The sequence below is a fragment of the Athene noctua genome, chromosome 13 (genome assembly GCF_965140245.1).
Source record: "Athene noctua chromosome 13, bAthNoc1.hap1.1, whole genome shotgun sequence".
Taxonomy (NCBI): domain Eukaryota; kingdom Metazoa; phylum Chordata; class Aves; order Strigiformes; family Strigidae; genus Athene; species Athene noctua.
Window position 1 is genome coordinate 12858518 of NC_134049.1, and position 27536 is coordinate 12886053.

Genomic DNA, 27536 nt, shown 5'->3' on the forward strand with positions numbered 1-27536 from the left:
GGGGTTGATTTCTACAGATATACTGTACAGAGAGGCACTCTTCCTCTTGCACTAAGAAAACAGAAACACTCCACATTTGGTCTTAAATTGATGGTGGTAAGGAAGGGAAGTGTCTAGCACTATGTGAAACATGATTTAAAAACCTACAAAATAAATCATAGATAGGACTGGCATATGAAACATTTGCCTGACTGCTTTTAATTCAATGGATAGTCCTGGGTTACCGGTTCAAAGAGACTGTGTTATCATGTAATCTGAAGTAGAAAATGCAGGTCCTAGGTTCCATCCAGTGATCCCACAGAACTCAATAATTTGCAACTGAAGGAGAGCAGAAAGAGCTCTTCCAGTCCCCGGGTGCCAGAAGATTTACTACAGCATTGGCTAGTCTACTCTGATGACTAATTATTCTTGCTATTAAAAAATGTCTATTTTATCTTAAATATGAGTCATCAGCAGTGAAGCTCTCCAACATTTCCCCTTTCCAGCTTAAGAGTTAGAAAATTTGCAGGCACAGAAGATATCCACTGTGTTTATAGAATCGAGATGCCTGTTTTGTTATGCTATGCAAGTTCACATACTTCAGAAAGCCAGTGCTTAATTTATTCCAGGAAACTTAGTCACCGTGTTCTTCTAGCGCCTTACCTCACAGCTAAGCAACCCACAGTATTCCTGTGACAACCACTGACGTGATGTTACAAAGCATTAACGATTTCATTCTCAGCAGCAATCCTGCTGTCTGAGAACAATGTGAGGTACTTTAAGTCATGTATTTTCCATCCCCTCCTGGGTATCAGAGACCCAGTCCCACCAGTTTCACTCCAGAGAGCAGCTGGAGGCTTAGCCTTTGCATCTCCTGCTGTGCAGCTTTAGTTCCCTTTGCCTGAGCTAGCCCGGCTTGGCAGTTTAGAGGTTGTAAAACACAACATATGAAGAAATGGTGAAGGAATCCTACCTTAGTGCATCTTTGCTAAAGATGATACATAAAGCACATGTATTTACACCTATAGAAAAAAAAAAAAGAAAAAGAAAACTCTGGAAGATTGCAAAATGCCATTTGTACAAGTTATTGCAGGAGGGATGGATGTCACATCGACCAGGTAAAGGGAAAAAAAGTCAGCTTCATTTGCAGCACAAAAAAGACTGAAGACCTCTATTTAGAAAAGTCTCCCAGGCCCAGGGTGGATGTATGCTACAATGGGGTCTCCAAGAGAACTTCCATCACTGAGATTCCTTAAGAGCAGATAGGCAGGGAAGGTGGGTATATGTCACCCTCTTCCACATGGAAAGGTGGATGAAACTGTTGTCTGAGTTCCTTCGCAAAATATGATTTCTGCAGGACATTGGCAGAAGCCTCAGCGACCAGTCTCAGGGGTTAATAAACCCCACATGCTATTCAGGTCTTTAACCCTGTTTTCCCTCTCACTGGAGAGCTGTGGGATGATAAATGTGGTGCCCTAGAAATCCCCTGCAGACTCTGCTCACACCTCCTCAGGTTGGCCTGCTTTCCCCAGATTTCTTCTCTTCTCTGCTTCTGCTCCATATTTCAGTTCTCCTCTCTCCCCACTTTTCCATCTTATGCCATTTCTCTGCTAGAACAACCAATTCCTAGAAAGCTTGGTGCAGTGTTGATAGAAGCTGTCCATCAGTTTTAGTTGTGTCACTGCCAAGAAAACCTCCTTATTCCTCACCACTGTCAGATTCACGAGCTGACTTCTACCTCCCCATGGGGTATAAGTTTACGCTTTGGAACATGGGCATTTTTCAAAGTCAGGAAGTGAATTTTAAAATTATTTGCTCAAAATGAATGAATGGAATCAAAATGCTGGGAACCCAAGCTAGGACTACCTCAATTTTTTTTTTTACTAACAACACTATTGGTGGTTCTTTTACAGCATCTTCCAGTACAAAGACCCGAAGGTGTTTTGTGGCCATGAATGAATTCTGCCTTGTAGTGCAGCCAGAAGAGAAAGGGGAGCTTCGCACCCAGCAGAATGAAGGCAAAGCCACAGAGCACTGAAGAGCTGGGCTCCAAACCCCTTCTTCTGCAGCAGATACTTTTACTTTTAATTGGTGCAGTAGTGACATTTTGCAGCAAACTTTAGATGACCTGATAATTAGATGACCAGATTAAGTGCTCCCAGTAACAGCAAACAAGCAAACAAAAAAAGAGCCAGTTCTAAGAATATGTCCTTTGATGACTTTTCTAACCCTTAGCAGGGATAGGAATGGACCTCCAAATCCTGTTTTCTTTGGGTGATATGGTCGTTAAAGAACTATTACTCGTAGCCCATAAGCAGATAAGAAATACTGTGCAAATACTACAGATAGCTGTTAAATCTACCATATTGCTCATTCAAAATGAGAAAGAAGAACTTGAAGTATTCTGGAGGTGTTCTGGGGGAAAAGACAAAGCCATCTGGAGCAGAGACTGTAAGGGGGTGTACTGGAGTAAAGGTCAGAGGTAGGAAGAGGGCAAGAAGTGGGGAGGCAATGCTAAGTACTAGCTCTCATTCATGGGTGAAGATGTATGCAACATGAACAGACCCAAACTCTCCTTCCTCTCAGAACTACACAGCAGGGTTGTACCGAGAAATTAAGATATTTGAAAGCTGGTTAGTGGCTTTCCCTTAACATTTATTGAAACATTTAATTCCCTCTTGTTCTCTAAATAGTTTCAGATGCTTGGTGAAGTTTTAAACTATATTAATATTTTTCCTTCCCACCCAAAAAAACCCCTCAAGTAGTTTTGGAGGAAAATTATTTTTTCCTTCCAGAGAAACCTACCTTGCACAAAAAAAAATGCTTAAAGGAGAAATGCTAATCAGTTTAAATGCAAGTTATCTAGCACACCACTGCACACTGGGATACTTATCACTGAAACTGATAAACACTAGAAGATCTCCAGAAGTCCAACAGATATGCAAGCCAGCATGACTAACTGGGTGAGTACCTATGCAAACAAAACTGTAAGTTCCTTGGCTATTTCATTTGCAACAAGAAGTCAATTTTGAAATACTGGCAAAATACTCCGGGTTTGTTTAGACCACATCACCATGACAGCAAAGCACTGCCCAGTTCTTCATGTATTGTATGTCTTTGCAAGAAACAGTGGTGAAGAGGAAATGAAGCTCAAAGGAAAAAACATGGCCAGATGTCATATGGGAGATCACAGAAGATATAGAGCTGAACCTACGTACTCCGGTGCCAGTCCCCAGCACGTGGATAACACTCCTGTCCAAGCAACAGAGCCTCTGATCAGCTTTTTCTCTGGAGCAATACTGAATTCTCAAGGGCATGGGTTGAAATTCCTGAGCAAGGCAAATAAATTCCACTTGTTTTCGAGTGCCAAGAACTAATGAACTTCTAAAAGGTCATCAGTTCAAACAATAGTTATGTATTCAAAAGACAGGATTGCTCTCATCTTAGCCACAGTTTTGCTCTTCTATCCAGGCGGCTTCAAAACCACCCACCTCCAAGGGTGGAATCAGGGCCTCACAGGAATTGCTGGTGAGACATTTTCTGGCAAAACATTTTCAGGCAAAACAGCAACCCAAAACCATTAACAGAAGATTACAGATGTGGAAAAGTGTCCTGTATTAAAAAAATGTACAAAAAAAGCTTTGAAAAGTTGGCATTTCAAAAGGGGACAGTTTTGCTCTGCAGCATGAAAACACAATTTCAACACTTTCGTTAATTTACAATTTTTAAAGTAATTTACCCTAATGTTTTTAAAAGTATGAAATTACATATTTTGATGGAGCTCATGTTATTGCTTCCTGTCTGCTTACATAGGTTTTAAAAAATTTTATTGTTTTTCCTTGCTCTAGATAGGGGAAGAGAATTCAAACCCTTGGGGAAGCTGAGAAGATGGGAAAGCTCTTTCAGTCCGATCTGGGCAGACAGAACAGGATCCCCGTGCATTTCATTCCGAATAGGGCACAGGGATCCAGCCTGGCTCCTCCGCTCCTCCAAGGAGCATCGTTTCATTCTCAGATGATCCAGTCAGACCATGGGCTGTGGTCCATTTGTTTTGGCTCAAGACAACAGCAGCTGCACAGGTATGGGGTTGTTTTTTCAAATGTGGCTGTCATTGCCCAGAGAAAAAAATGCCATTTTCTCAGACAATCACAGTAAACTTACTGATGTCAGAAGAAGCAGTCCCTAGGACTTCTTTAAGGAGTCTGGCCTCATTCCTGTGACAAGTTTGCATTCCAGTGTGTTATGTTCTTCTGGTAAGCAGCTCGTTCAGAATTAAAGTATTTTCAGCGCTAAACACAAGAGAAGTAAATTCGGGGGCTTGCAGCCAAAGCCACCATTCCTATAGAATAGAATAGAAAGAGCACGGGCTGTTCTCTACAGTTCTGCACGCTCCTGCTCTGCTTGGGGATGCAGAGGGCAACCTCCTCAGCAGCCCCGTCCTGGTTAGACATTGCCCCTGTGGACTTATGAGACACGTCAGCAGAATAGGAGGAATGTTTCGGCCTCCGAATCAGGACCCTTGGAGGTCCCCTCCAATTCACCACAGTGAATAACAGCAAATTGAAATGCAGCCACTGCCTACCCCAGTTTCCTGGCATTTAGCAGACACTTGCATCAGCTAATTATCACCAGTCATGTACTACCCAGAGCTCCCAAATACTGCAACAAACTCCTTTAAGGAAGACCATGGTATCTGCATATGACACCATTAATACCATGGGAATAGCATCTAGGTTTGATGATGTCATGGCCACAGACTGGTTCTGCACAAATATACTGGTGAGAGGAGCCAGCCCTTTGGGTTTTGACCCCAAATTCTAGATTCAGCAGACAGCGACCAACAGTTTATTGTTTTTTTCCAGAGTGGCTAGGTGCTCGACTGAGTTAGTGTGGCTGTAACTCAGCTGTGTTATAAGCCATCTCTAGCAAGAAGGCACTGGAGCAGGAGGTAATTGAGGGTTGGCTCCCAGAGGGAATTTTCCCTTAAAAGGATAACTACATTGTCATGATGAAACCAGCCTGCTTCCATTGCCCGCAGAGCTTTTTGCAAACACAGCTGCCAGAGCTGGGGGCGGTGGCGAGTATTAACAGCAGACAGCTAGGAGCAGCAGGGCAGTGGCTGGTCCTTAAATGCCGCAAGAACCCCCGCCTCTCTGAGCCATGCTCTCCCATGAAAGACAGCAGGACATGCAGGCAGTCCCACAAGGTCACTTCAGAGCCATGTAACAAGAGCCCAAGTCCTACCAAAAGAAACTTAAAAGTGAGGGATTGCAACCAAAGAAACCAGCCTCACAAGAAGCGCTTGCACTCAAAATCAGCAATATTTTCAGAGAGGGGCAGGCAGGATGCCAGCTGAAAGCGTACCAAGGCCACGCAGGAATTTTTCCAATTAAATATTTTTCCACCAGAAAATAACTGAAACCCCAGCTTTTCATTTGAGAGGCTGTGGAATGATTGTGATCAAAGCTCTTTAGATGGGATCAAGGAGAATGATGAGAGAGCAGAACCCTAGGGTGGCCTCTTGCCCAGCAGCAGGCTGCTGAGAAGGGAGAGCCAGGTTTAAGGCCAAGCTCTCCTCTGGAAGATTTAGACCAGTGACTTGAACCTCAGCTTCCCATAAGCCAGAGGAAGCTGCCTGAACTCTAACACAGCCCCTGCTCCAGGCCCAAGATTCCTCCTTGTCCTCTGGACAGCCCACCCACCTGGAGCTTTGCACTGTGCTCTCCTGTGCAGTGCAGGAAGGGCTGCACTGTGGGTTTTACATGGAATGAGGCTCAAATGGGAAAGGCAGGGTTTGGCCCAGCTGTAGTGGCAGGCACCAGTTCTCACCTCAAAGCTAAAGCCTCTCTATGCAGATTTTGGGTGAGGTTTTCAAATCTGACTCATGCTCGTGCGGTCTCTAACACAGAACAACCCACCCATCATGCTGCAAGAGAAGGAACCAAGACCCAGTGTTTCCCTGCACCCTGACGAGTGGACAAAATATGCACGAGTGAGCAACAGCCAGGCCTCAAGTGAGCAGAGACTTCTGAGCTGGCAGTACAACAAAGGTTCACACAAACCACCATCCCTTCCTCCGAGGACTAGCAGCCTGCAGAACCCCATGTAGTTAGAGGCTTTATATTACAGTGGGAGGTCAAGGCACGGGACAGAATCCCAGAGAGCTGGTGAGACAGATTTCTGGTCACCAACAAGCCATCATTGCTGGAAGCAGGATCTCCTAGCACTGAGCACCTTTAAGAGACAGACCACCAGCAACTCCCTCCAGACCACAGAGGTCAGCTCAGGAGCTGCGGTATCTCTGCAGCCGTTCCCAGCTCTGCCTGGTGGTTGCTTCATCTTGTCCCAGCCCGTTGCTACCCCTGTGAAGCGTCCACTTGAAATAGTCCCATTTCAGGAACTCCACAAGCAGCCATGGAGATTCAGCACACTTCCTCTTAGCTTTAGGAGGAGAAAACTTTATTTTTTAATCAGTCTTTCTCTGTAGAGAGAAGTATTAAAAGCTTTAGCAGGGTTAGTGTGTTAGTGCCGATAAACAGAAACTCATCCAGAGATTAACAGCAGAAAGCAGGAGAATTACAGGTGGCTACAGGCACAGACTGGTTGCCATTTGGCTTTCCCTTTCTATGAGTAACAGGATAAAGATGAGTCAGGCTCTACAGCTGAGTCACAGCAAGTGAATATTAACTTCCTCTTCAAACTAGGAGAACCTGGGCAGGTGGAGGGAGATCTCTGTATATTCTTCTGCCCTATATAAACACAGCACAGTGCATCCATGGAGCTGTGCAAGTCCTGCTCTGGGGCTTGGGATCTGCAAGCCTGTCCCAAAGGAAGACCCAGTGGTGGAAACATGATAAACATATGACAACATCTGCCTTCTGTTTCCTGTGCTCTGCACAGATTATGTCTCTCTACAGATAACCCTGTCCTTCTCAAAGAGAAAGCTGGGGTTTGTGCTTTTTAAACGCTACTGAGACCAGATACAATTTGAATCAGCTCATTCTATATCTGTGCTCAGACCACGTGCATCACCACATCTCAGCATCATCGGCTAGACACTCAAGCAATGGGATTACACATCTGCCTGGGGTTGTTTGTTCCCTCATCCCTCCTTCTATGAGCCAGAAGCAGGACAAACGCCTTCTGCATTCACATATGCTCTCTCCACAAACAGAGAGGAGATGATGCCCAGCTGAGCTCCCCCACCTCCTCTCCACTGATGTCATTATTTTCCATGTTGCTTGTTGTGCCCAGAAGTGAGGAAGCCCCTGGAATGCAGCAGCTCGTGTAGGAGCTGTTCCTGCACTGATCACCAGCAGCTCTAGCAGCAGACTTTAAAGGGAAGCCTGGTGGGCTGCAATAAAATAAAAGTCATCAGCCTGCGATTTGACATCAGCAGAGCTCCTTGGAGAGCACATGAGTCCGGCTGTTGTCCCAGCCCCCTCCCCCTGCCTTCAATTCCAGCACCGTGAAATTCCTCATTAGGCTTGGAACAAAACTCTTTCGGTGCACTCGCATGTGGCTGGACGCTGAGACAGATGTTTTGGGCTCTGGAAGAAAATTGCTGAGAGAGAGAAAAATTAAATGCTTCCAAAGCTGCACTGCTGCTTCCTGACAGTGTGCTTTCCTGCTCCTGTTGCACACCACGGTTTACCATGGTCCCCAAGAAGAAGGGACTGATGGCACCACAGTTTAGGGACCCTTTGCTTCCACTTTGATTAAGTCCTCAAACATAAAGATTTTTTTGTTTCACTTCAAATTTTGCATTGAGTCCTACAGCATGATGTAAGAGCCGCTCAGGGCTACTCTGGCAGTAGGTTTCAGCACTTCAGGTTTACAGTTATAAAATCTCAGCTGCACTTTTGTCCTGAAACAGGCAGGGAAGAGATTGCCTTTAGGAGCCAGACAGTCCTCAGAGGCCCAGGAAGCAGAGGATCCTCCCTCTTTTTACACATGCAGGAAAGAGAGAATAAAAACATTGCCTGCAGGCATGTCAGCAAGGGGATTAGGATTCAGTGTCCGATTATGGTTTGGTTTATACCAAGCAACCGTTCCCACCTCCCATAACCAAACACTTGCTCAGCTAACCATCGCATTTGAACCAGGGAGGGTTAGGACCCCAGCTCCATCACACCATTTCTCTTCTCAAATTTAAGGATTTTCTGCCCTTTTGATCCTTCCCTGCTATACTTGCTTTCCTTCACAAAGTAGATGCTTTAAGAGTGTCCTTGTTTTATATTCCTGGCTTTGAAAGACCATCCTCCACTCTTCCAGTAAGGTGTACAGTTCAAAGCAAGGTCGGGATGACCACTGTGACACCAGTAAACTCCCAGCTACTGCTCAAACCTCTCATGCATTAAGATTGTTTAAACACAATGGGCTCATATAGACCTTCTTCAGCAAAGCATCACAGAAATAACAGCTTCACCCCCCACATGTGGTATTTTGCTAAGATATAATTCAGGAACAAGTGATACTTAGCAGGTATTTTTTGGCTTCTCATTTGTTCCTTGCAGGATAGATGTCAGCCCAGTTCTACACAGCTGGAAGGAGAATATACTGAGTTGGAAGATGTAGTGAACTCATGTCAGCCAGCTCTATGTGAAGGTCAGGGATCAATAGGAGTGACCTGATCATCAGGAACAACCCCGACCACTGTGCTAACTGAGTGTAAACTTCACTTTCAAAGCTACATAGAAGCTTAAGCCCATTTGTCTTTTCAAGGGATTTAAAGGCCTATTGGCTTTGGGAAGTGAGAGTGACAGGAGAGGGGAGTTCAAAATCACCAGTTGAAACTTCCAGTTGCTGTTAACATGGACTGACCTATCTGTGTCAACCCCATGCAGCAGCATCTTGCCAGGCAAGACTCACTCACCCACCCTCTCTGACATTTCCTGGCTTCCTCGAGACTTTTCCTTAAAAACAAACAAACAAACTAACTAACTAACAAAACCTTCAATTACTCTTAAGTGTGGTTTCCTCCCAATCTCATAACACTGGATTATTCCTAAGCCTAAAACAGAGAACATCACTTTGTGATACAGGCTGCTTCCTGAGCTAGGAGCAACAGCTCTGCTGAAACACCTCATTCTGAGCTCTCTGAAACACTACACAGGATGAGCAGAGTCTGGGAAGACAGGAAAAATGGAATTATAGGCTCGTGAAATGGACACTGACAAAAACCTGAAGTGTTGAGCTCACTCACATGCCGTCTGTGTTTAATCCAGTCATCAGACAGTCTCTGTTTAACTAAATATTTGACTTCAGAATTGGACCTGAATTATTATTGGCAAAGCTTCCAAGCTCCACAGGTCCCTCTAACAAGCTGTTCCTCTGTGGAAGCCTTGCAAGGAGATGAATACAGCCTTTGAGGAAAGTGCTGGATCCCTTCTCAGGCTTCCAGAGGGGATTTGTGGAGTCCCGTTAGGTGTCCAGGGTTTCTGAAAGCTTCATATGTTGACTGTTAGAAGCTACAGGGCTGGTGTTTGTGTGCGTTGCTGGGATGTTCCCAGAGGAGTTCTGGCTCCACAGCATGTCACAGCAACAGAGTTATCAAAGCAAGCACCAAAAATAACCTAGTCTACAGGACAACTAAAAGCCTAACCCAGACAAAAAATAAATAAGATGGAGCCACACATGAAGCCATGTAGCCAGAGCTGTAACGTGTATTCCATCCTAATGGGACAGATCTGAAAGCGCAGTTTGCAAACCAGGACACAGAGCTGGTATGGTTAATCTCTTTCATACCCACAGCAGGGACATAAAGCAGCACAAACATACAATTTCACATGGCATCAATGGCAGCCGTGTACCACAGTGCCCAAAGAGTCTGGTTTAGGAGCTGCCACGCAGAGCCAATGGATGCTATCTCAGCGCATTCTGCTGTTTGACACCTGGTCATGTAAAAAGAGTCCACCAGCACTGAAAGAGGAACATGGTCATCTCCTCTCCTATGCAATATTCGCTTTCCTAAGTGTGGCAGCATATGCCAGAAAAGACAGTCCTCCAGGGATAGCTGTTCCCCAAGCCAAGCTCCCCCACTGTGGGCAGCTCCAGAGAAGCAGTGCCTTGGCTTCCTGGACTACAGGCAGCTGCAGGCAAACCTTCCAGTTTTGCTTCCAAAGGAAGATTATAAATTAAAGTCCAATTTGCTAAACCTTTAGGTAAGCAACTGTTTCTGCATAAACACATACTGGTTTGTGGGCTGTGTTACATGGCTAGCTGCAAATCTGACTGACTTTAAAATCACAGTGTATACAACTAAACCAGAGAGCAAACAAGAGGCACATTTCAAAATGGCATGAATTTAAGCAGCCTGACTCATGATTTTTGAATGGAGGTTGAAAATAATGATTATCCTAAACTAACATATAAAAACTGTGCATGCACAGTAAGAGCACAAAATGCTATGTCAGAGAGCTTCACTTGTAAGTGAGAAAAAGCACATAGCTGGCTTAGCTAAAATTATTCTTCAAGTGAAATAAAGTCAAAGACTTTAACACTTTTCTGAAGTTGGGGTCAATATGTGGAATATATTGCAAAAAGAGCTCAAATTACCACCTCCCCCTGTCATTCGTTATGCTACAACATTAGTGGAAAAATCCAAAAGCTCTTTTAGGTCTGTTAGCTAATAAATGGATCGCTAGGCAAGTGTTCAGCGTCATTAATAAATCCTTGCAGCATTCTGTACTTAGTATCAGCAGAAGTCTTTGTCCCTTCCATCCCTGAACACATACGTATTTAGTAAGGACAGAAGGAACTGCCTACATGGCTTTTTTTCTGCCTGCTGGAAACACCCAAGCCCACAAACAGATGAGAACTTTCAGTGCATCTGCGCTACTTCTCTTCCAAGGCCAGCATTAAGCAGCAGAAGAGCCGTAGGTGGTCAGTCCTGGCTGATTCAAGCTCTGGAAGAGGTGCAGACAATGACATTAACAGTGACAGGTTAAATCCGGACAGCTTTCCAGCCAAGGATTTCTTATAGCATAACAAAAGACTAGCAAGAGCCAGAGGTCCCACCCAAGGCTGGGATGCCTGGTACTCTGGACAAGCCGGGATTATTCCCTGCCCTACTGAGGGCTGTTTCCCCAGCCCCCAGACACTAGGGTACCCAGTGGAAAGGGCTCAGACTTTTTCAGTCATTCCTGCTGGCGCCATTCCAATTTGTCTAAAGACACTTAAATATTCATCGAGAGAGAGCAAGACTGTCTCGCCGGGTGCACAGACTGCTCTCCAGGGAGACAGGACACCTGCCTTCTCCACTCCCTGCTCCATCAAATCATTAATTATTTAAAATAACAGGAAAGAGCAAGAAAAAGTCTCCGCACCAGACATGCTCACAGCCTGCTGTTTGTAGTACTCTCTGGGGTCTTGTGGAGACCAGGGTTTGCATCTCCCCTCCGGCAGAAGCAAGGATCAAACCTAGCCTTCCCCCGTCCTTGGGGAGGATGCTCTACCCACTGAGCTATTGTACAAAAGAAGGGCTTTCCCCTTTATCCAGACAGACCTTATGTTTGCTTTTCCTACCAGAGAGGGTGTCTTTATTTTAATTCAATCTGAATAAAAGGAAAACAAAACACAAATCCAAAGCTCTGAGACCAGCAGCTAACCACAGACCCTCACACAATCTGTGCTCACTCAAGAGCTTAGGGTCTACTTCCCCTTGCACAGCCAGGCAGGCCAACCCCGCTCGTGGTCCCTGCAGTGGACCAGCTGCATCAATGCAGTGCTTGCCTACAGAGACCCTTGGCAGTGGGATTCGATTCGATGGAAACTACCCGCTCATCCCTGCTTCTCCCTTCCCTTAAGATAGTTCTGGTGTAGCTGTGCCCACAGAGAGGACGTTTCTGAAGTAGCAGAGGGTCTCCGCATCTCTGAATCCCCCGGGGAGGCTGCCTGCCATCTCTGCATCTCCCACCAGATACACACATGCCCCATGCTCTCTCGCAGGAGCAGCACAAGGGTCCCTGGGACAGGGGTGTCCCCCAAAACTGGCCTGAACCCAGGAACAGCAGCTACACGCTGGAGCTCATTGCTCACTGCAGCAAAGCGTGGCAGGTGAACAGCACTGGCACCCTCATGTGGTTGCTGGGATCAAAGCAATGGTACGGCGAGGCTGGAGGGCAGGGGGATAGTCCTGCTGAGGAGGAGAGAGGGCCCCTGACATCGGCCGAGTCTGACCCAGGTCTGTACGCCAGCGTGGTACAGGAAGGGAATGCAAAGCCGATGCTGCAGAGATTAAGTCGAGAAAATTAGGAAAAAATAAGGAAAAATTTTTTCACAGAAAAGTGGTCAGACAGTGGAATAGACTGCCCAGTGAGGGGGTGGAGTCACCATCCCTGGATGTGTTTAAGTGTCGTTTAGATGAAAGTTGGGGGCATGTGGTGTAGGGGAGAACTTGTAGAGTAGGGCTGATGATTGCACTCGATGATCTCAAGGGTCTTTTCCAACCTGAATGATTCTGTGAGAAATCAGAAAGTGGAGTTGGAAGACTTCTTGCAAGGTCACCCCTCTGTCCTGTGACCAGCAGCAAAGAAACCCCCAGTTCTGCAGTCAAATCCCCTTTGCTGTCTTGGCCACTTCTCCCATACACAGGAGAAACCAAAGTCCTGCCTACAAAGATTTAAGCTTATGCCTCCCAGTCTTGCCCATCCTGGATTTTTATCCTTGCACTACCTTCCTATGTATTTGAAGGCCAACAAACATTTACTCAAACCAAGGTGTCACTCAGTGTGTCACCCCATATCCGTGGCAAGACTGACTGCGAGCAAACACAGGAAAGGTGAGACAATACAAGGAGTGGGGAACAGTTATGTGCCACACTTACCCCGACAAATTAGATATGGGGAGAAAGCTGGGGGGTGGGGGGGACACAGACCCTTGCCAGTGACCTTGCACAGGCTGAACTGAAATGGCTGTGGCAGAAAGGGTATCCTCTCTGTAGCTCCAGTTTTCTGCCAGGAGAGCCATTACCTGTTCCTTTGTGAAAAAGCAGCAGCGGATCTCTAGTCCGGAGACAGACAATACTGATGGGACCAAACACAGTTTTCTAATTTTTTGACTGTTTTGGACCTTTTTTTCTGCCTACCTCAGACCTCCCTAAAATAGATACAATACTCCCCCAGCCTCAGCTCAGCCACTGTCTGGTTCTTTCCTCTTCATACTATCAAAATGAAAAAGAGAATAAAAGACAAAACCAGACCTAGATGATGAAACAGGAGAATTAACTAAAACTCTGAGGGAAGAGAGCTTTTAACCCCCTCCTGCACCCGCTGCTGTGCCCTAGCTCTGTGGTAGAATGAGAGCACCTGATCCCCTGGAAAAGCCAAACCCCAAACCCTGCTTTCAGGGAAAAAACAATAACCACTCACCGTGTATTTTCCACAGAACAGAAATCCCTCTCCTCCAAAATCGGTTTGGAAACAGAATTAAACCACCCACAGCCTCCAAGCGGCCACGCTGAGGTACAGAGTGACACCGGCCTAGGGAACAGCCGTGCGGCCCCCTGACCGCAACGGCGGTAGCTGGATTTCCCCCCTCAAGTCATCCCAAAACGGCCCGAAAACACCGTGTTTGTCCGCGGGAGGGCTTATTTTATTTTATTTTCCCCTAAATAACAGTAAAAGAGGCGCTCTGCGCGGCGGCGGCCGGGCCTCCCGTGAGGCGGCGGGGCCGCGCCTGTCAGCCCGCCTTGAGGCGGCGGGGCCGCGCCTGTCAGCCCGCCCTGAGGCGGCGGCGGCGGGCTGGCGGGGCCGGCGGGCCGCGGCATGGGGGACGACCTGGCCTCGGAGGGGGACACCCGTGAGTGCGGCGGGGCCGGGGCTGCCCCGCGGGGCGGGGGGCGCGGCGCCGTGAAGGGGGGATTTATGTGGCGGGAGAGGGCGGGCGCGGCAGCGGCCTCCCCACGCCCCGGGGGGAGCTCTGGGGCAGGGCCGAGATGCTTTAAAGAATAACAAGACGTATAAAAAACAAAGTCGGTGCATAACCTGCGCGGGAATCGAGACTGCTTTTGCCCCAAAGCATCCTGCATCCCTGAGATGCTGCATAGAACGCCAGTAGCTCCCACTTCTGCTTTATCGACCAGTCCCTGGCTGTACTGGGTTGTCTTTGTGTCCTGCAGACTCAGGTAGAGCCCAGCGGGCAGTTTCAGTGCGTTTCTGTGCAAGCCTTTCTTCTCCTTTGCTGCTTTTTTAAACCTCTTGCGTAATAAACTGTGAGTTGGTGCATTGCACTGAGGGTAAATAATTTAAATTGTTTTCCACGCTGTTTGGGATAACTGAATTGATAGTCAGTACCATAAGGTAATACACCAGAACCTGAGCTTGAAAGAGGAGGAAAACTTATAAATATCTCCTGATATGCTGCTGTTGGATGGGTGCGTGCCATGATGGGGAGTGCAATTACGTTTACAGGGTTGGCTTCACCACTGTGGACACTAAGTAGGAAACTCAGACCGTCAAATTGTTTCTTGTGTATTGCTGAGAAAAAATAAATTGCAGCTTCTGCAGCCTTAGTGATGCAAGGTTTGTTCCTGCAGGTAGAGGAAAGAACAAATAAGTCAAGAGGTGGTTTGGCATCTCTTGACAATGATGCTTTGTGTGATCATAAAATGTAAGAACGCATTTCTGTCACCTGCAGAGCAGGGCAGCAACATTTGCTTAACTGATACATAGGATTTACACCACTGAATGGAGATAAACATTTGCAAGGAGGAAGTATGTGTTAATAATTAATATAAACTCCACAGGTTTTTCCCAGGTTCTCCTGATATTTCTACTCAAATGAAAGGTCTAGTTGCTGTTGAACTGCAGTTCCATTAACACACCTGACCAGATGTGAACAGGGTCTCAATAAAAAATCCTTTTCCTGCAGAAATCAGTGTCCAAATCCTACTGAATTCACTGTGGCAACAGGTGCAACACTCATGAATGATCCTGTCTGGTATTGAGATTTGTGTTATTCATGTTTTTCTTGAGCTAAAGTTTTTTGTTTGAAGGTAAGAGGAACAGAAATTAGAAGATAAGGTTATACCTCTGCTGCCCTAACAGTCCACAGTAGGGGTGCCTTTCTTCTGTGCCCTCCAGAGAGAGATGGGATAGTGCTATTTAGACAGCGTCCTGTTTATCTCCTCAGTGTAGTGGAATGGGAGCAATAGTATGTTTTGATGATTCTTGTATGGCATGTGGCTAATGTCTAGTCGATACATTTATACCAACTGAAGTTGCACTGAGCTCATGCTACCCTCAAACTGCAACCTGAGATCTGCAGAAACATAGGAGAGAGCAGAGCCTCTGAGCCAGCTCTCCAGTGGGATGTAAAAGGCTGAGGGTCTGCCTCAAACACCTCTTGAAAGAATTCCCTAAAAGCACTCAGGCAGAGTGCAACAAAAACTGACACCAGCCTTTGTCAAAAACCTTGAGAGCGTTCCTGTGGGGCTGCAGCAGGCCCAGAGTCACAGCCTTGCTCTCATTTCTTGGCAGGAAGGTTTGTTCGATCAAGAAGATTGCTGGGGCAAGGCCCAGCGTGGAGAGTGAAGACCTTTAAGTTGTGCCTAACTGTGCAGGACAAATACTGCCAGTTGTGGTATTGGCAGAACAAATAACTGCCACAGTCTATTAAGAGATGCAACACTAATCTCGGGCCAGGCTACCAGTTTTGGGCTGCTTAGCTGATTCAGGTTGCCCTAAGGGGCACAGCAGGACCGTGTGTGAAGGCCTCCTTGTAGAGCAGTGGGATGTAGTGGAAGATAGGGTCTTGCCATCTGCCTCAGCCCTCACACCAGCCCTGGGCCTCAGAGCGTGCCCAGAGGACATGGACATGATGGATCAAAAGGTTTTGCAGATGGAGCAAGCGGAGAAAGGCACTGAATTAGAAGAGAAGCTGGTAGGACTGGAAGAGCACTGGTGTGGCACAGGGGTATTCAGGGAGGGGGAGATGGTGGGAGAGGACAAATCCAGCAAACATGCCCTGTAGGGCTGGGATTCTTGTTGGAAGAATCTGTCTGCAGTCATCCTTCCTTGCAGCCACCTGGTGAGATGAAGGGGAGGTTTGTTGGGGCATGCTGCTTTGTGCTCTTTGCCAGCACTTTTTTAATGCCTGCTCTTCTGTCTCTGCTGCAGTGCTTCATTCAGAGAAGGAGTTCCACGACGCGGCAAAGCGGAATGACACAGCCAGGATGGAGGAGCTCATCAGGAGAGGGGTCGACATCAAAGCCAAAAACAATGTAAGTCCCAGGGTTTTCCACCTCCAAGCTGCAGGAAGTGTTGAGGGTGTGTTTCAGAACTGCAGCTTCTTAACGCTACTCTTCTCATTAGCTGCTCAATTGGGCAAAGCTTTAAAATACACTGCCCAGTGCTAAATAGGGACTGTGGCAACTGAGCAGTTTCAGAACACACTGAAACCTACAGCACTGCCATGCTGACCATACTGGAAATTTGCAAGCACTGAGGGAGGGCGATAATTCATGGTTCTCTTTGGAACCTGTGTGCCAGATACACACAGCTGCATTGAAAGGCTTTGACTTCGCTATCTCAGTACACCAAGGTTGTGGGACTCACTCATTTCCTGGTGCAGGTCTCCCCTTCTTGACCTGTAGGTCCCTGGAAATACGGGGTTGCACTCATTCCCTCTGTTTCAATCTGTCCATCCACAGTCAGCAATATTTCTCCTTTCTGTCCTGTCATTACAGTCCAGAACTGCAGTTTTTGAGGAGAATGTAATTAGCACCTGTCTTCCTGACAAGAGAGCAAAGAGAGAGAGAGGGCTATGTCCAGAGAAAACCTTGCACAGTGTGATGAAATCTGGCTCCATGGATGGCAAAGAAGGTTTTGGCCTTCAGGAAGGCTGGTGGATACAGAGGCACTCTGCATACATCAGCCTTCCTTATCCCTTTCCAGACAGGCCGGACTGCCCTGCACTGGGCTGCAGGAGCTGGAAACGTGGATGCTGTGCGGCTGCTCCTGGATCACGATGTCCCGGTGGATGACAAAGACAGTGTATGATGGCAAATGTCCCTTGTGTGTCCTGCAAATGTGTACTGTGTTGGGCGAGCGCTGGGGACGGGGTGCTGGGCTGTCAGTTACAGAGCGCACCTTTGCTCTGGGTGGGTGGCACAAGGCGTTGCAGTGCATGGGAAGCTGTGGCCTCCCTGCTGAGGCAGGTGCAGTACCTTTCTGGAGCAGGCCTTGTTTTCCAGTTGTGTATATGCTCTGTCTTTTGGCCTTTTCCTTTCATGCACAGTGACCAGGAAGTAGGCTGGTAGAATCTGTTTTTCTGTATAGTATAGGGACGCTTGGCTTGTTCTGGTTGTGTGTCTGGGGCTTGTGGGAAGACAGTAACAGCTTGCAAATTCTCTATCCTCCATAACAACGAGGCTCATACACACCATTGATTAGGAAGTGGCAGCCTAGAGGCAGGTCTCTGCTCAGCTGCTGTAACCGTCTCTGGCAGGAATAATAGTAATTGGAGAAAGTGAGGCTGAAAAAAAAACCAGACAGAAAAATATTTGGGAAACTTCCTGAAGCTAGAGGGACAGCTTCCCTGTTGGGTGGGGACAGTGGTGGCTGCAGTTTAGCTGTAAGTATCTGTCTTCTCTTCCTCACAGTTTGGAATGAACGCGCTTCTCCTGTCTGCCTGGTTTGGCCACCTCCATGTCCTGCAGATCCTCGTCAATGCTGGGGCCAAGATTAACTGTGTCAATAGGGTGAGAGAGTCTCCCTACGTGGGTCCATCATGTGGCTCTAGATAGTGACAGGGAGGAGAGAGAGAGGCTGTGAGCTGCGGTAATCGTGTGTGACAGCATCTGCTGCGGGGGACTGCCATCTGCACTTCTGCCTTATTTCTAAAACAGGTGTCATAAATGTAGCTATAGAGATGTACACAGCTTTCTCAGCTCACAGTTGTGCAGTGGTGATGTGGAAGGTGTTACAGAAATGGGAAATGGGTTTAGTGAATCTGCAGTCCGTGTATTCTAAACCAGACCTTGGTTGGGAAAAGGAGCATTAATATTTCAGTCATGATTTGCTGTCTGCAGCACAAAGTGATTTAGCCCTAAAGGTGCAGGGGGGCATGGAATGGGTCTTTGCTAACAGGAACAAGTTGTTAAAAGAGACTGTCCCACGGTTTTGGACTTGTTGAACGCGTAGTCCATTATCTCCTTTCCAGAACGGCAGGAACCTGCTCCACTGTGCAGCTCAGAGGGGACATGTCCGGGTGGTGGAGTTCATCACGGAGGACCTGGAGGACATGTGTGTAGATAAGACAGACAAGGTAGGAATACTCTTCACAGCTTTGTTTCACAAGGTCTGATCTTGCTCTGTTGCCCTTGGTCTTGGGAAGAGTCTCGGAGTCAGATGCTACTCCCAGAAGTCCTCCTGCAGAGTGGGGCTTGGGGATGACGGGAATTCTAGCCCCAGTCAAGTCGGCAGCCACAGCTTCCCAATGCAGCCTTTTGTAGAATAAATTCAGGAATTTCAGTGCCCTCTCTCTTTCAGCTGTTGCTCCAGAGTGTATGTAATAACCCTCTCCCAGCATGTTCCAACATTGGCTGATCTGTTCCTGCACAGAGCACAAGAACACACAGGAGCTAGCGCACGTTATTCCACTCAATGGTCTTCACGGTTCTAAGAGTGATCCCCGCTCTTGATGCTTGGGAGTTAAATGAAGCAACAAGAGATCTGCCTTTCCCCAAAAGGGGTTCTGACTCACTCGATAACTGGGGTCTTACATAGTAATTCAATTTTTTTGTTCTTAGTTCCTTTCAGTGAACTATTTATTATCCTCAATTTGTATGAAAAAAACACTGAAAAGATCTCTTTTCCAGTGTTTGACGAGACCAAAGTGCTTGGAGTTGTTAGCCTGAGTGGGTAGTTCTGTTCACCTTGTTTTGTTAGGATCATCCCAAATGTAAGAAGAATAACTCCAATATATAGAAGATAACTAATTTTGAAGTGCAGTGCTTTTTCCTCCTGTGTACTGTGTTATCGCCCAAGGCATTATTATACTGCTTACAGCAGATGATCTAATCTTGTCCTTTCTGAGCCCTTCTTGGACTGTATTTCTCTGTTTCCTTTCAAAGATGGACAGGACAGCATTTCACCTGGCTGCAGAGTATGGGTGGCTGGAGGTGGTGGAGTTCCTAATTCGACTGGGTTGTACTCACAGTGCCAAAGACAAGGTACGGGCATAAAACCACACACAAAGGAGGTAAAGTCCAAGGATGAGAGGATGTGAAAGTCAGGGAACAGGATACCAAAAGAGGCTTATGCAGGCAAATTGTCAGCAGTTGTAACTATGGTTGTGGTATGTCAGGTCTTTTCTTCCCTCTCTGCTTGCAAGCCATTTGCACCTCAGTCCATGCTGGATTTCTCTCCAGGATTTTCAGATGGGATATGCCGCGAACCCGGTGGACCATGACCCAGTTTAAAGTAGCTGGGTTTCTTCCCTCCCTGCTGCACCTATTAGAAGATTATTTCAGACTCGTGCTACTGTTTACAACCTCCTTTTCATTCACACTGGATATACTCTGTGCAAGGTTGTGGTGTATGAACACTCAGTCCCATGATACATACATGTATGAGGTGATGTTTACTTTCAGGAAGAAAATACAGCATTGCATTTAGCTGCTAAAAATGGACACCTCTCTGTGCTACAGAAGATTATAGATGTTGGAGTGGACCTCGATGTAAAGAATTTAGTAAGTATATTTAAATGAAATAAAAACCATATCAGTTTTGCCCTTCCCCTTCCCAGAAATACTCTCCTGCCACAGTCATGAGGCTGAATAGTCAGTATTGACAGGAGACGTCTAGAAGATAGCTGATTTTATCTAAAACATACGTGTGTAAATGCAGGTCACGCTTGCAGAGTATCAGTGAAAGGCAACATCCTCGGACCCGTATGCAATTCTGAAGTGTTGCATTTTCTTCTTGCTGTATCTGCTGACCTACCTTATCACTTCATTGAATCTCCATTTTTCTCCCTGACCCTTGTACATTCAAGTGCTTAAATGGTTATTGAGTGTGTTTTAAACTAAACTTCACTATGCTTTATAGTATTGACTTAGTCACTGAACATATGGACCTTCTGTTTGAAATCTCTCTTTGACAGACCTGCTTTGGAAAATTATGTGGCTGGAACACAGTTAATGATTTAGATAGCAAATATTGGTTTACTAATGCTGTTATTTATTCCAGGGCACACTCCCAATTAAGTTTATCAGCAACTTTTTTAGTCTTATTTGGTTACTGGCTTTGAAAAGTGTATTTGATTGTGATTAAGATCTGAAAGAAAGGGGAAACCTCCTTCAGTGGTAACTCTGGTAGCATTTGTCTTCCCCCAGATGAGCTGCCCTTTGTGCGAAGAGCAATAATAAAACCAGATGAAATCACTTAGGCATTCTGCTTGTTTCTGTTTTCTTGTAAACAAATGAGCTGCAGCCCTCAGAAGGGAGAACCAGTGGTTGAGGGCCATGGGTTTCCAGTTCTGCCTGTGGCTGTCTCTGGGCTACTCCAGGAAAATATTTGTCTTCGTTGTCTCTGTGAAATCCTTTTTTGTTTGCTAATGGTCTGAAGGGAAGAAAAGATGGTGAACACAATGTCTGTCTTGTGGCCCATGGGCCAACTGTTTCTAGGGGCATAAGGACAGAGCAGTACTCTGATATGTCAGTGGCAGATAATTGTGTTTTTATTTTCCTCACAATCGATTTGGGATCCCTGGCCCTCAGAATTGGTATTTTAACATGTCATGGATTCAGAAGATGGGGTAGAGGCTTGCTCATTCCAGTGCTCTATCTTGGCCTTCTCTACAGAAATGCTGCTTGTCTCCTTTTTTTGTTTTGTCCAGGAAGGACTCACAGCTCTGCACCTAGCTGCTGAGGGGGGTCACAGCAACTCTGTGAAGCTGCTCTTGGAAGCTGGTGCCGATGTCAATGCCCAAACCCAGGTGAGCTCTGTGGAGGTGATTCCATTTCCAGACACTACTTTGTGGATTTTTGCCCAGACCTGTGGCCCGTTATCGGGTGAGGCCACGTGGAGCCCAGCACTTCAGAAATAGCTCAGGGAGTCCAGAGGAAACTACACGTGGCTTTGTACAAAGAGGCGAGTATAGCTCCCTGGGACTGGCTTGGCCCTGGAGACAACCTCTATGAATTTGTCAGTATGGGGGCTTGGGGCTCTTGCAGGAGGGAAGCAGGGAGGTCTGTGTGGACAGTCTGTAACAACTGAAGCCTTTGAGAAGAAACTCTGACTAATACCCATCTCTTTTGACATGCCTCAGAAGAAGATGAACTGCCTTCATTACGCAGCACAGCACGGCTACGAGGAGATAGCCCGGATCCTCGTGGATGCAGGAATCCACACAGATGCTGTTAATCATGTAAGTCCCACTCAACGCTCTTGTCTCTTACAAAAAGGCAAAGCCAGTTTGTGGAGTTGTTCAAAAGCACAAAGCAACTCGGTAAGGACCAGTGCTGCTGTGGGGTCTGTGCTTATGGGGCAGTACCATCCCCAGTCCAGGCTGGCAGCTGTCTTAGAATAAAACATGCTGTTCCTAAGCACAGGGTCTTCTTTCCACAGCAAAACGCATCAGCAACACACATTGCAGTACTGCAGAACTTCCCAGCTATGGTGAAGCTCTTCATTGACGTGGAGTGTGACCTTGACATTCCAGATAATGTAAGACTGCAGCTCCTGTTTTCTGTCTTTGAAATGCGAACCAGTTTCGTGGGGGATTTGATCACCTTGGGGACAGGATTAAAGAGGAGTGCTTTAAAACAGGGAAAACCTGGAAGCACAATTTAGGAAATGTGAAACCTGTGAAATGATTGAGTGTTGCAATGAAGTAATTGCTTGCTGGCATTTAGCACGTGGGCTGCGCCATGTCCCTGTACCTGTGTACAGCAACATTGCATCGTCAGGCTCTCTCCTCCCTGCTGGAAGCAGATGGGAGAAATTTCAGGCTGGAAGATATTCTGCAACATGTTTGGGGGGCTGAGAATGGGAAGAAAGCCTGGAGGTTGTCTCACCAAATTGTACTTTTATGAATGAGGAGCTTTGTGTAGCTTGTTTATAATTTTTCAGTTAATGTTCATTCTTGTAGTGATGTTCTCTCCTGACGACACCATAAAATCGCCACATTTTGTGTTTGCTTTTAGTTGTTTAGACAGTCTCAAGGTGCATACAGTTTACAGTGCATACACATTAACCCAGCCCTGGGTCCTGGGAACAAACAATTGGCACAGGTCCTTTCCTCCCTTGGCCAAACTATCTACCTATAGAAATTGTTACAGAAATAACGGGAAATAACATAGTTCTATAAGTGGCCCTAGGGAGCTCTACGGATCTGAAGAGGTTCCTTCTTTAGACTGAAAAGTTACAGGAAGGCTTCCTCCTGCTGGTGCTGGGACAGGGACATACCAGTTTTGCTCAGCCTCAGGAACCCAACTCCAATTTGAGGTAGGAGGGTGTTTGGCCCTTGGTTTAAAAAGGGATAGAAGGGAGAGGAGGGCAGAGCTGGCAGTGTTCCAACAGGCTTCCTCCTGGTATCATTCTGCCTTATCCTTGCAGCCTCATGCTTGATCTCTGAAATGTAGTCCTTTCACCCTCCTGCAGAGGCAGCAGACCTCGCTCCACATCGCTGCAGAGCATGGCAGGCAGGACATCGCTGAGATGATTCTCATTGCAGGAGTTAATCTGAAGCTAACAGACAAGGTAAATGTCTCTATGAGTTGAACAGATTCTATGGGGATATGGAGGGAAACTATGGGTGGTCTTTGCCACTGTTTTTCATCAGTTTCAAGGAAGGCTAGTAATAATACTAAAATCTGGATGTTTCTAGAGATAAGGCCTTCAAACACTGCTGAGTAGGTTATTCTGATGTGTTTTCCAGGAAAGAAGTGACTGGTTCTTAGGAAGGTAGAAAACAGTTCACACAATGAGCTAACTTTTTCTTCTCAGAGTTCCTTTTATAGTTCCTTTTACTTCTACTTGTACTGTCATGCACATTAGCATCATCCTCTTGAATAATGATAAATAATATACCTCAAGGATTACAGTACATGTTTTAGTAGGTTAAAGGTATCTGGTTGGTATAGATCTGGCACTGGTGTCCAGGGCTTTTGCCCTCTAATTAAATCAACAAAAGGAATTCTAAAGGAATCAGGCAAGTTGTGTGCAGCCCAAAAGTGTGGTATGTGCCCAGAAAATGCTGAAGCAGGCTGGGGCAGAGATTAAAATCCTGTCTGCCATTTGCAGTGGGTTTAAGCACATACAGACTGGAAGTCACCTGGCTGAAACAGCCTTCAGCTGTGGTGAATGTTTGCCACCTTCCAGCAGCCTGTGGAACCGCAGTGAGACTCAGTGCAGGGAACACATTTACACTTTTCAGTGGGAAATTGGGTTTCTGCTCACATCTGAGGCTAGAACCTGGTGTGCCTGATATCTGGGCTGGCTCGCTTTCTTTCATGCAACTTTAAAACTTGCTCCTTTCTGCTATACACTTTTAGATACGAATACAAATCCCCCCCCTTGCCCAATTCAGTCAGGTTTACTTGAGGAATGTAGTTACAATTTCATAGTCCCATCAGCTTCTCCTAGGAAACTGTTTCTAATCATGTATGTGGAGCCTATAAAATTAATGAGGTTGTATAAATCACTTGTTTCATGTGTCAGCAAACCTGCTGTGCAAAAGGCTATAACATACCTTGGATTGTAGTGCTGAGCTGGTCCATTGACGGTCACACCCATGCTGCTGGGAGCCTGAGAGCACCCTGCCATCACACTGCGGGTTACCGGGCACTCTCCTGAAGGGGCAGGTCCCCTGTGGCAGCAGAGGAGATACTGTAGAGCCTAGAAAATTATTCCCTGTGCCCTGCAGGCAGCAGCTGGAAGCTACCTCACATCCGAGCTGTTTACAGGTGGAGAACAGAGGTCCTTCATCCCAGCTGGGTGCATTGCTCCCAGCTCTCACCCCATGCTGCCTGCACTACAGAGCAGGAGTGGAGATTGTACCTCCTCAGTGTGCACGGTCTTTTCCAGCTCCTTTTCCACCTTCTCATTTCAGCAAGGGAAAACATCTCTGGATGTTGCCGCCCGAGGCAATCACATCAACTTGGTGGACATGATTATCAAAGCTGATCGGTTTTACAAATGGGAAAAGGTGAGCAGCTTACACCACCATCCCCTGCGCTTTTCAGGGCAGATGTAGCTTTATACTCTCCATTAAGACTCTACCAGCTGTCAAAAGGAAAAGAAATACAGGACATCCTGTGACAGCCTGACCTCTAATTTCATCACCTTACTTAAGAAAAACAAAAGTCTTCACCATGCCAACATCATCAAGGCTTTCCTTATTTAAAAAAGCCTCTGTTGTTAAAACGTCCAGGCTGTGCTGAAGGGAACAGGGGGTTGCAAAGATCCTTTGGCAGCTGTTCCTAAAGCCCTGAGGAAGGGACTGGGATAGCATTAATTCCTTTTCCCAGAAGGAGAAACTGAAGCACCAAGCAGGAAAAATGCTTGGCCCAAGGTCCCCAAATGGGATGTGGGGAGTTTTTCAGCAGTGGAAGGGAGACACCTCTTGCAAGCAGAGTGATCAGTTCTTGTTGGAGTCGTGCAATCGACTTTTCTCTCAAACTCCGCAGCTGGGGCTGTTCCTCCTGCATTTCCCAGCGTGGTCCAGCAGCCTCCCTCCTCTCACGCCCCCCTGTGCAGCTGCTGAAACCCTGCCTACCACAAGCCTGTGCCCAAACTAATCTGAGCAGAGCCTGTGCTGAAAGTGCAGCCAAACACCACACCCCTTGAGTCTTCCTAAGACCCCGGGCATCCTCTCATACCAGGAAAGGCAGTGCTTCAGCCAGGAAAGGAAAGGAAAGAAAAGGAAGGAAAGGAGGGGATACACCAGTGGCTTAGGCGCAGCTTCAGAGCAGTGCTGGGTATATCAGGCCCTTGCTGGGCTTCTCTTGCAGTCCTGGGGCAAGTCATTTAGCCTCTTCCCAGTCTGCCGTGTAAAGGAGGTGAGCATGAGCCTACATTGCAGGGGAGCAAGATTTAATGAAATGATTCTGCACACAAGCTGCAGATAAAAGGCACTAGAAATGCAAATTGTGATCTGCATGGGTTTCCACAGCAGAGCTGCTGTTAACAGCATTTGTTAGTGTGCATGAATAGAACAGAGTGAAAAAAGAATAAAAAATGTGAGGTGTGAGAATGAACTCAGAGTGACCCACAGAGTGAGGATTTGGGAGAATGCAGGACAGGTACATCTGCTGCATCCCAACTGAAACCCCTGCCCTGGCTTTGCAGGACAATCTGAACAGCGACTCTGACTCCTGGGTGGCAAAGCATTTGACCTTTAAGCAAGATCACAGGCTGGAAACGCAGCACATTCGCTCGGTGATGTGGAGATTGGCTACAAAGTACCTCAAACCTGGTGAATGGAAGAAGCTGGCACATTACTGGAAATTCACTGATGCCCACATTAGGGCTATTGAGCAACAATGGACAGGTATAAAGCACTGCCAGGTATTCTCCTTCCTCCACTTGGACTGTGTTCGTAGGAGATAAGTCTGCAGGATTAGCAAAGCATAAAAAACCCCTAACAACTGGCTTCTTTGAAACAGTCAAAACATTAGATTAAATATCCTGTTTTTAATTAATGGGGAGGTGTCTACACGCTGGAATTTGTCTAGGAGTAAAGCACATGGGGGTTAGCGGTCCATTGCTTGCTGCTCTGGAGGTACTGCCAGACCTGTTAGTCCTTGCTACAGAAATGAAATAAAAAATTCTTGTTCCCTAGGACAGGAGAAACTTGCTGGGTTTATTCTTTTTCTTTTAAGAAGCTGAACCAAGAAGGCAGTGAAGTCCCATTTAGAATTTAAGAGACACGTTAGCAGAAGCAGGTTCTGGGTTTCTGAAACAGATCACTGCTGGTTCGGTTACTGTGGGGACTCCTGAGGTTTGCGTGACACAAGCAAGGGGCCAAGCCGTGCTCTGAAGGCAGAAATTCTCTAGTGCCATGAAAGGTTGTCCAACAGGCCCAAGCTCACCCATGGCCCACTCCTTAACATTAAGTTTAATGTTAATGTAGCAATCACACCACAAGCAGGAATTAAGCTGAACTGTACTTTAGAGCAGCCTAGTCAAATCCAAAGAGGAGGGAGCAGTGTCCAAGCCCACTGATTCAGAAATCTGCTCTGGTTGGGGCTGTGCACAGCAAGTGCAGGATCTCAGCTGGAGTTTCATCTTGCCAGGCACTAAAAGCTACAGGGAGCATGGCCACAGAATGTTGCTTATCTGGCTCCACGGCGTGATCACAGCAGGAGAAAATCCAATCAAGGGATTGTATGAAGGCCTTGTGGGAATCGGAAGAAGAGATTTAGCAGGTAACACTTTGTCTTCCTTCAAATAATGCACAGTGGGCATGACCCAAACCCTGTAGTTACACAGAAAAACTTCAGTGAAGCCAATTCCCACAAGCTGGAAGCCACTCTGCCCTGCACCCTTGCTACTGTTACATGGCATTTCTTTCTTTTATTTTGATAAAATTAACACATCCTGCCACAATTTTACACTCTCTGTGCAGCAGAATGCTCTCTCTTTTACAGAAAGCATTCGGAAAAAAGCAAATGCAGACTCAGCCTCTCCACGGAAGTGTGTAGCAATGTAACCCAGGAGGGCACCGGTGACTCCTCCAACTCAGCTTAGTGCCACAGGAGAAACACCTGCCCAGAAAAACTTGTCAGAAGGCAGCTGCAAGGACAGGGCTTCTTGTCCTCAAGGGTTGGTATCACTGCTGCTTCCTTCCTGGCCTAAAACAAGGTATCAGCTAATGGTCTAAAATGTGTCTTTACACAGAGAAGGAAGATTTTTATCAGTTGTTTCATATGATCTGGGTACTGCAGGAAGAGTTCAGTGAGCAAACCTCACTTCAGGAAATCCTACACTATTTTACTGTAACTTGTTTACATCGCATTTTTGTATATAAATTTTAAATTCTTAATATTTTAAGTTATTGAGGGGAAAGCCTTTGTTTTCAGGAGTGTTCTTTACTTACTTACTTTGGGGGGGGTGTCTATCCCATGTGTCTTAGCTGTGTTTGTAACTTCCCTCTTAGGGTGGGAATTCAAGATAGTCAGTGCTACTACTCGGTCCTTTTGGAACATTAAGGGTTGTGATCTTTCATGTTTCGACTCTTCACAAGAAGTTGTAGAGAAGAATGTTAACATGCACTGTTTACAAATGTACATGAACATACATGTACTGTTTATAAATCAAAGAGGTAACTTATTTAATCCCAAGGCTACGGCTTGAAAAGTTTGAAAAGCTTGAAAAGATGAGAATGGTCATTCGTTATCTGCACAGCTTCTGACACAGACATACAGCTTTCTTAAACATCCCTTTGTCATGTAATACTTTGTTTATTTTTTACGTGTTTCCAGGGGAAAATAACATCTGTATTTCAAAAAATCCAGGTTGTACCCTTAAATGTGCTTCAAGCTACACCAGTGCAATCTTGTAATTAAAGCTGTTCCATCCTTGCGGTGAATTCAAGCAGAATGTGCTGGT

General features: G+C 46.4%; 2 protein-coding genes across 4 annotated transcripts in view; both read left to right on the forward strand.

The window, feature by feature from the left end:
• PLEKHO2 (pleckstrin homology domain containing O2) overlaps window positions 1–2051 on the forward strand; it is a 32168-nt gene extending 30117 nt beyond the window's left edge. The window contains exon 7 of the transcript XR_012634482.1: window positions 1893–2051. The gene's annotated coding sequence lies outside the window, so the exon portion shown is untranslated. The remainder of the gene's footprint in view (window positions 1–1892) is intronic.
• Window positions 2052–13679: 11628 nt separating this feature from the next.
• On the forward strand, window positions 13680–27522 carry ANKDD1A (ankyrin repeat and death domain containing 1A). 3 transcript variants are annotated; one of them, XM_074917330.1, is made up of 15 exons: window positions 13680–13779; window positions 16098–16201; window positions 16875–16973; window positions 17582–17680; window positions 18142–18246; window positions 19055–19153; window positions 19574–19672; window positions 20821–20919; window positions 21253–21351; window positions 21552–21650; window positions 22587–22685; window positions 24037–24132; window positions 25275–25476; window positions 26222–26353; window positions 26576–27522. In XM_074917330.1, exons 1-15 carry the CDS (start codon window positions 13746–13748, stop codon window positions 26635–26637), a joined length of 1527 nt encoding a protein of 508 aa, XP_074773431.1. In that variant the 5' UTR covers window positions 13680–13745; the 3' UTR covers window positions 26638–27522. The 3 variants fall into 3 exon arrangements, with proteins under 3 accessions (XP_074773431.1, XP_074773432.1, XP_074773433.1); XM_074917331.1 differs by having other exon boundaries at window positions 21256–21351; XM_074917332.1 differs by lacking the exon at window positions 19574–19672.
• Window positions 27523–27536: the final 14 nt, after the last annotated feature.

Coding starts and splice junctions, on each gene's coding strand:
- ANKDD1A (XM_074917330.1), top strand. CDS start 13,746: ATGGGGGACGACCTGGCCTCGGAGGGGGACACCC. Junction 16,974..17,581: donor CGGTGGATGACAAAGACAGT/GTATGATGGCAA, acceptor TCTTCCTCACAG/TTTGGAATGAACGCGCTTCT. Junction 19,673..20,820: donor ACCTCGATGTAAAGAATTTA/GTAAGTATATTT, acceptor TGTTTTGTCCAG/GAAGGACTCACAGCTCTGCA.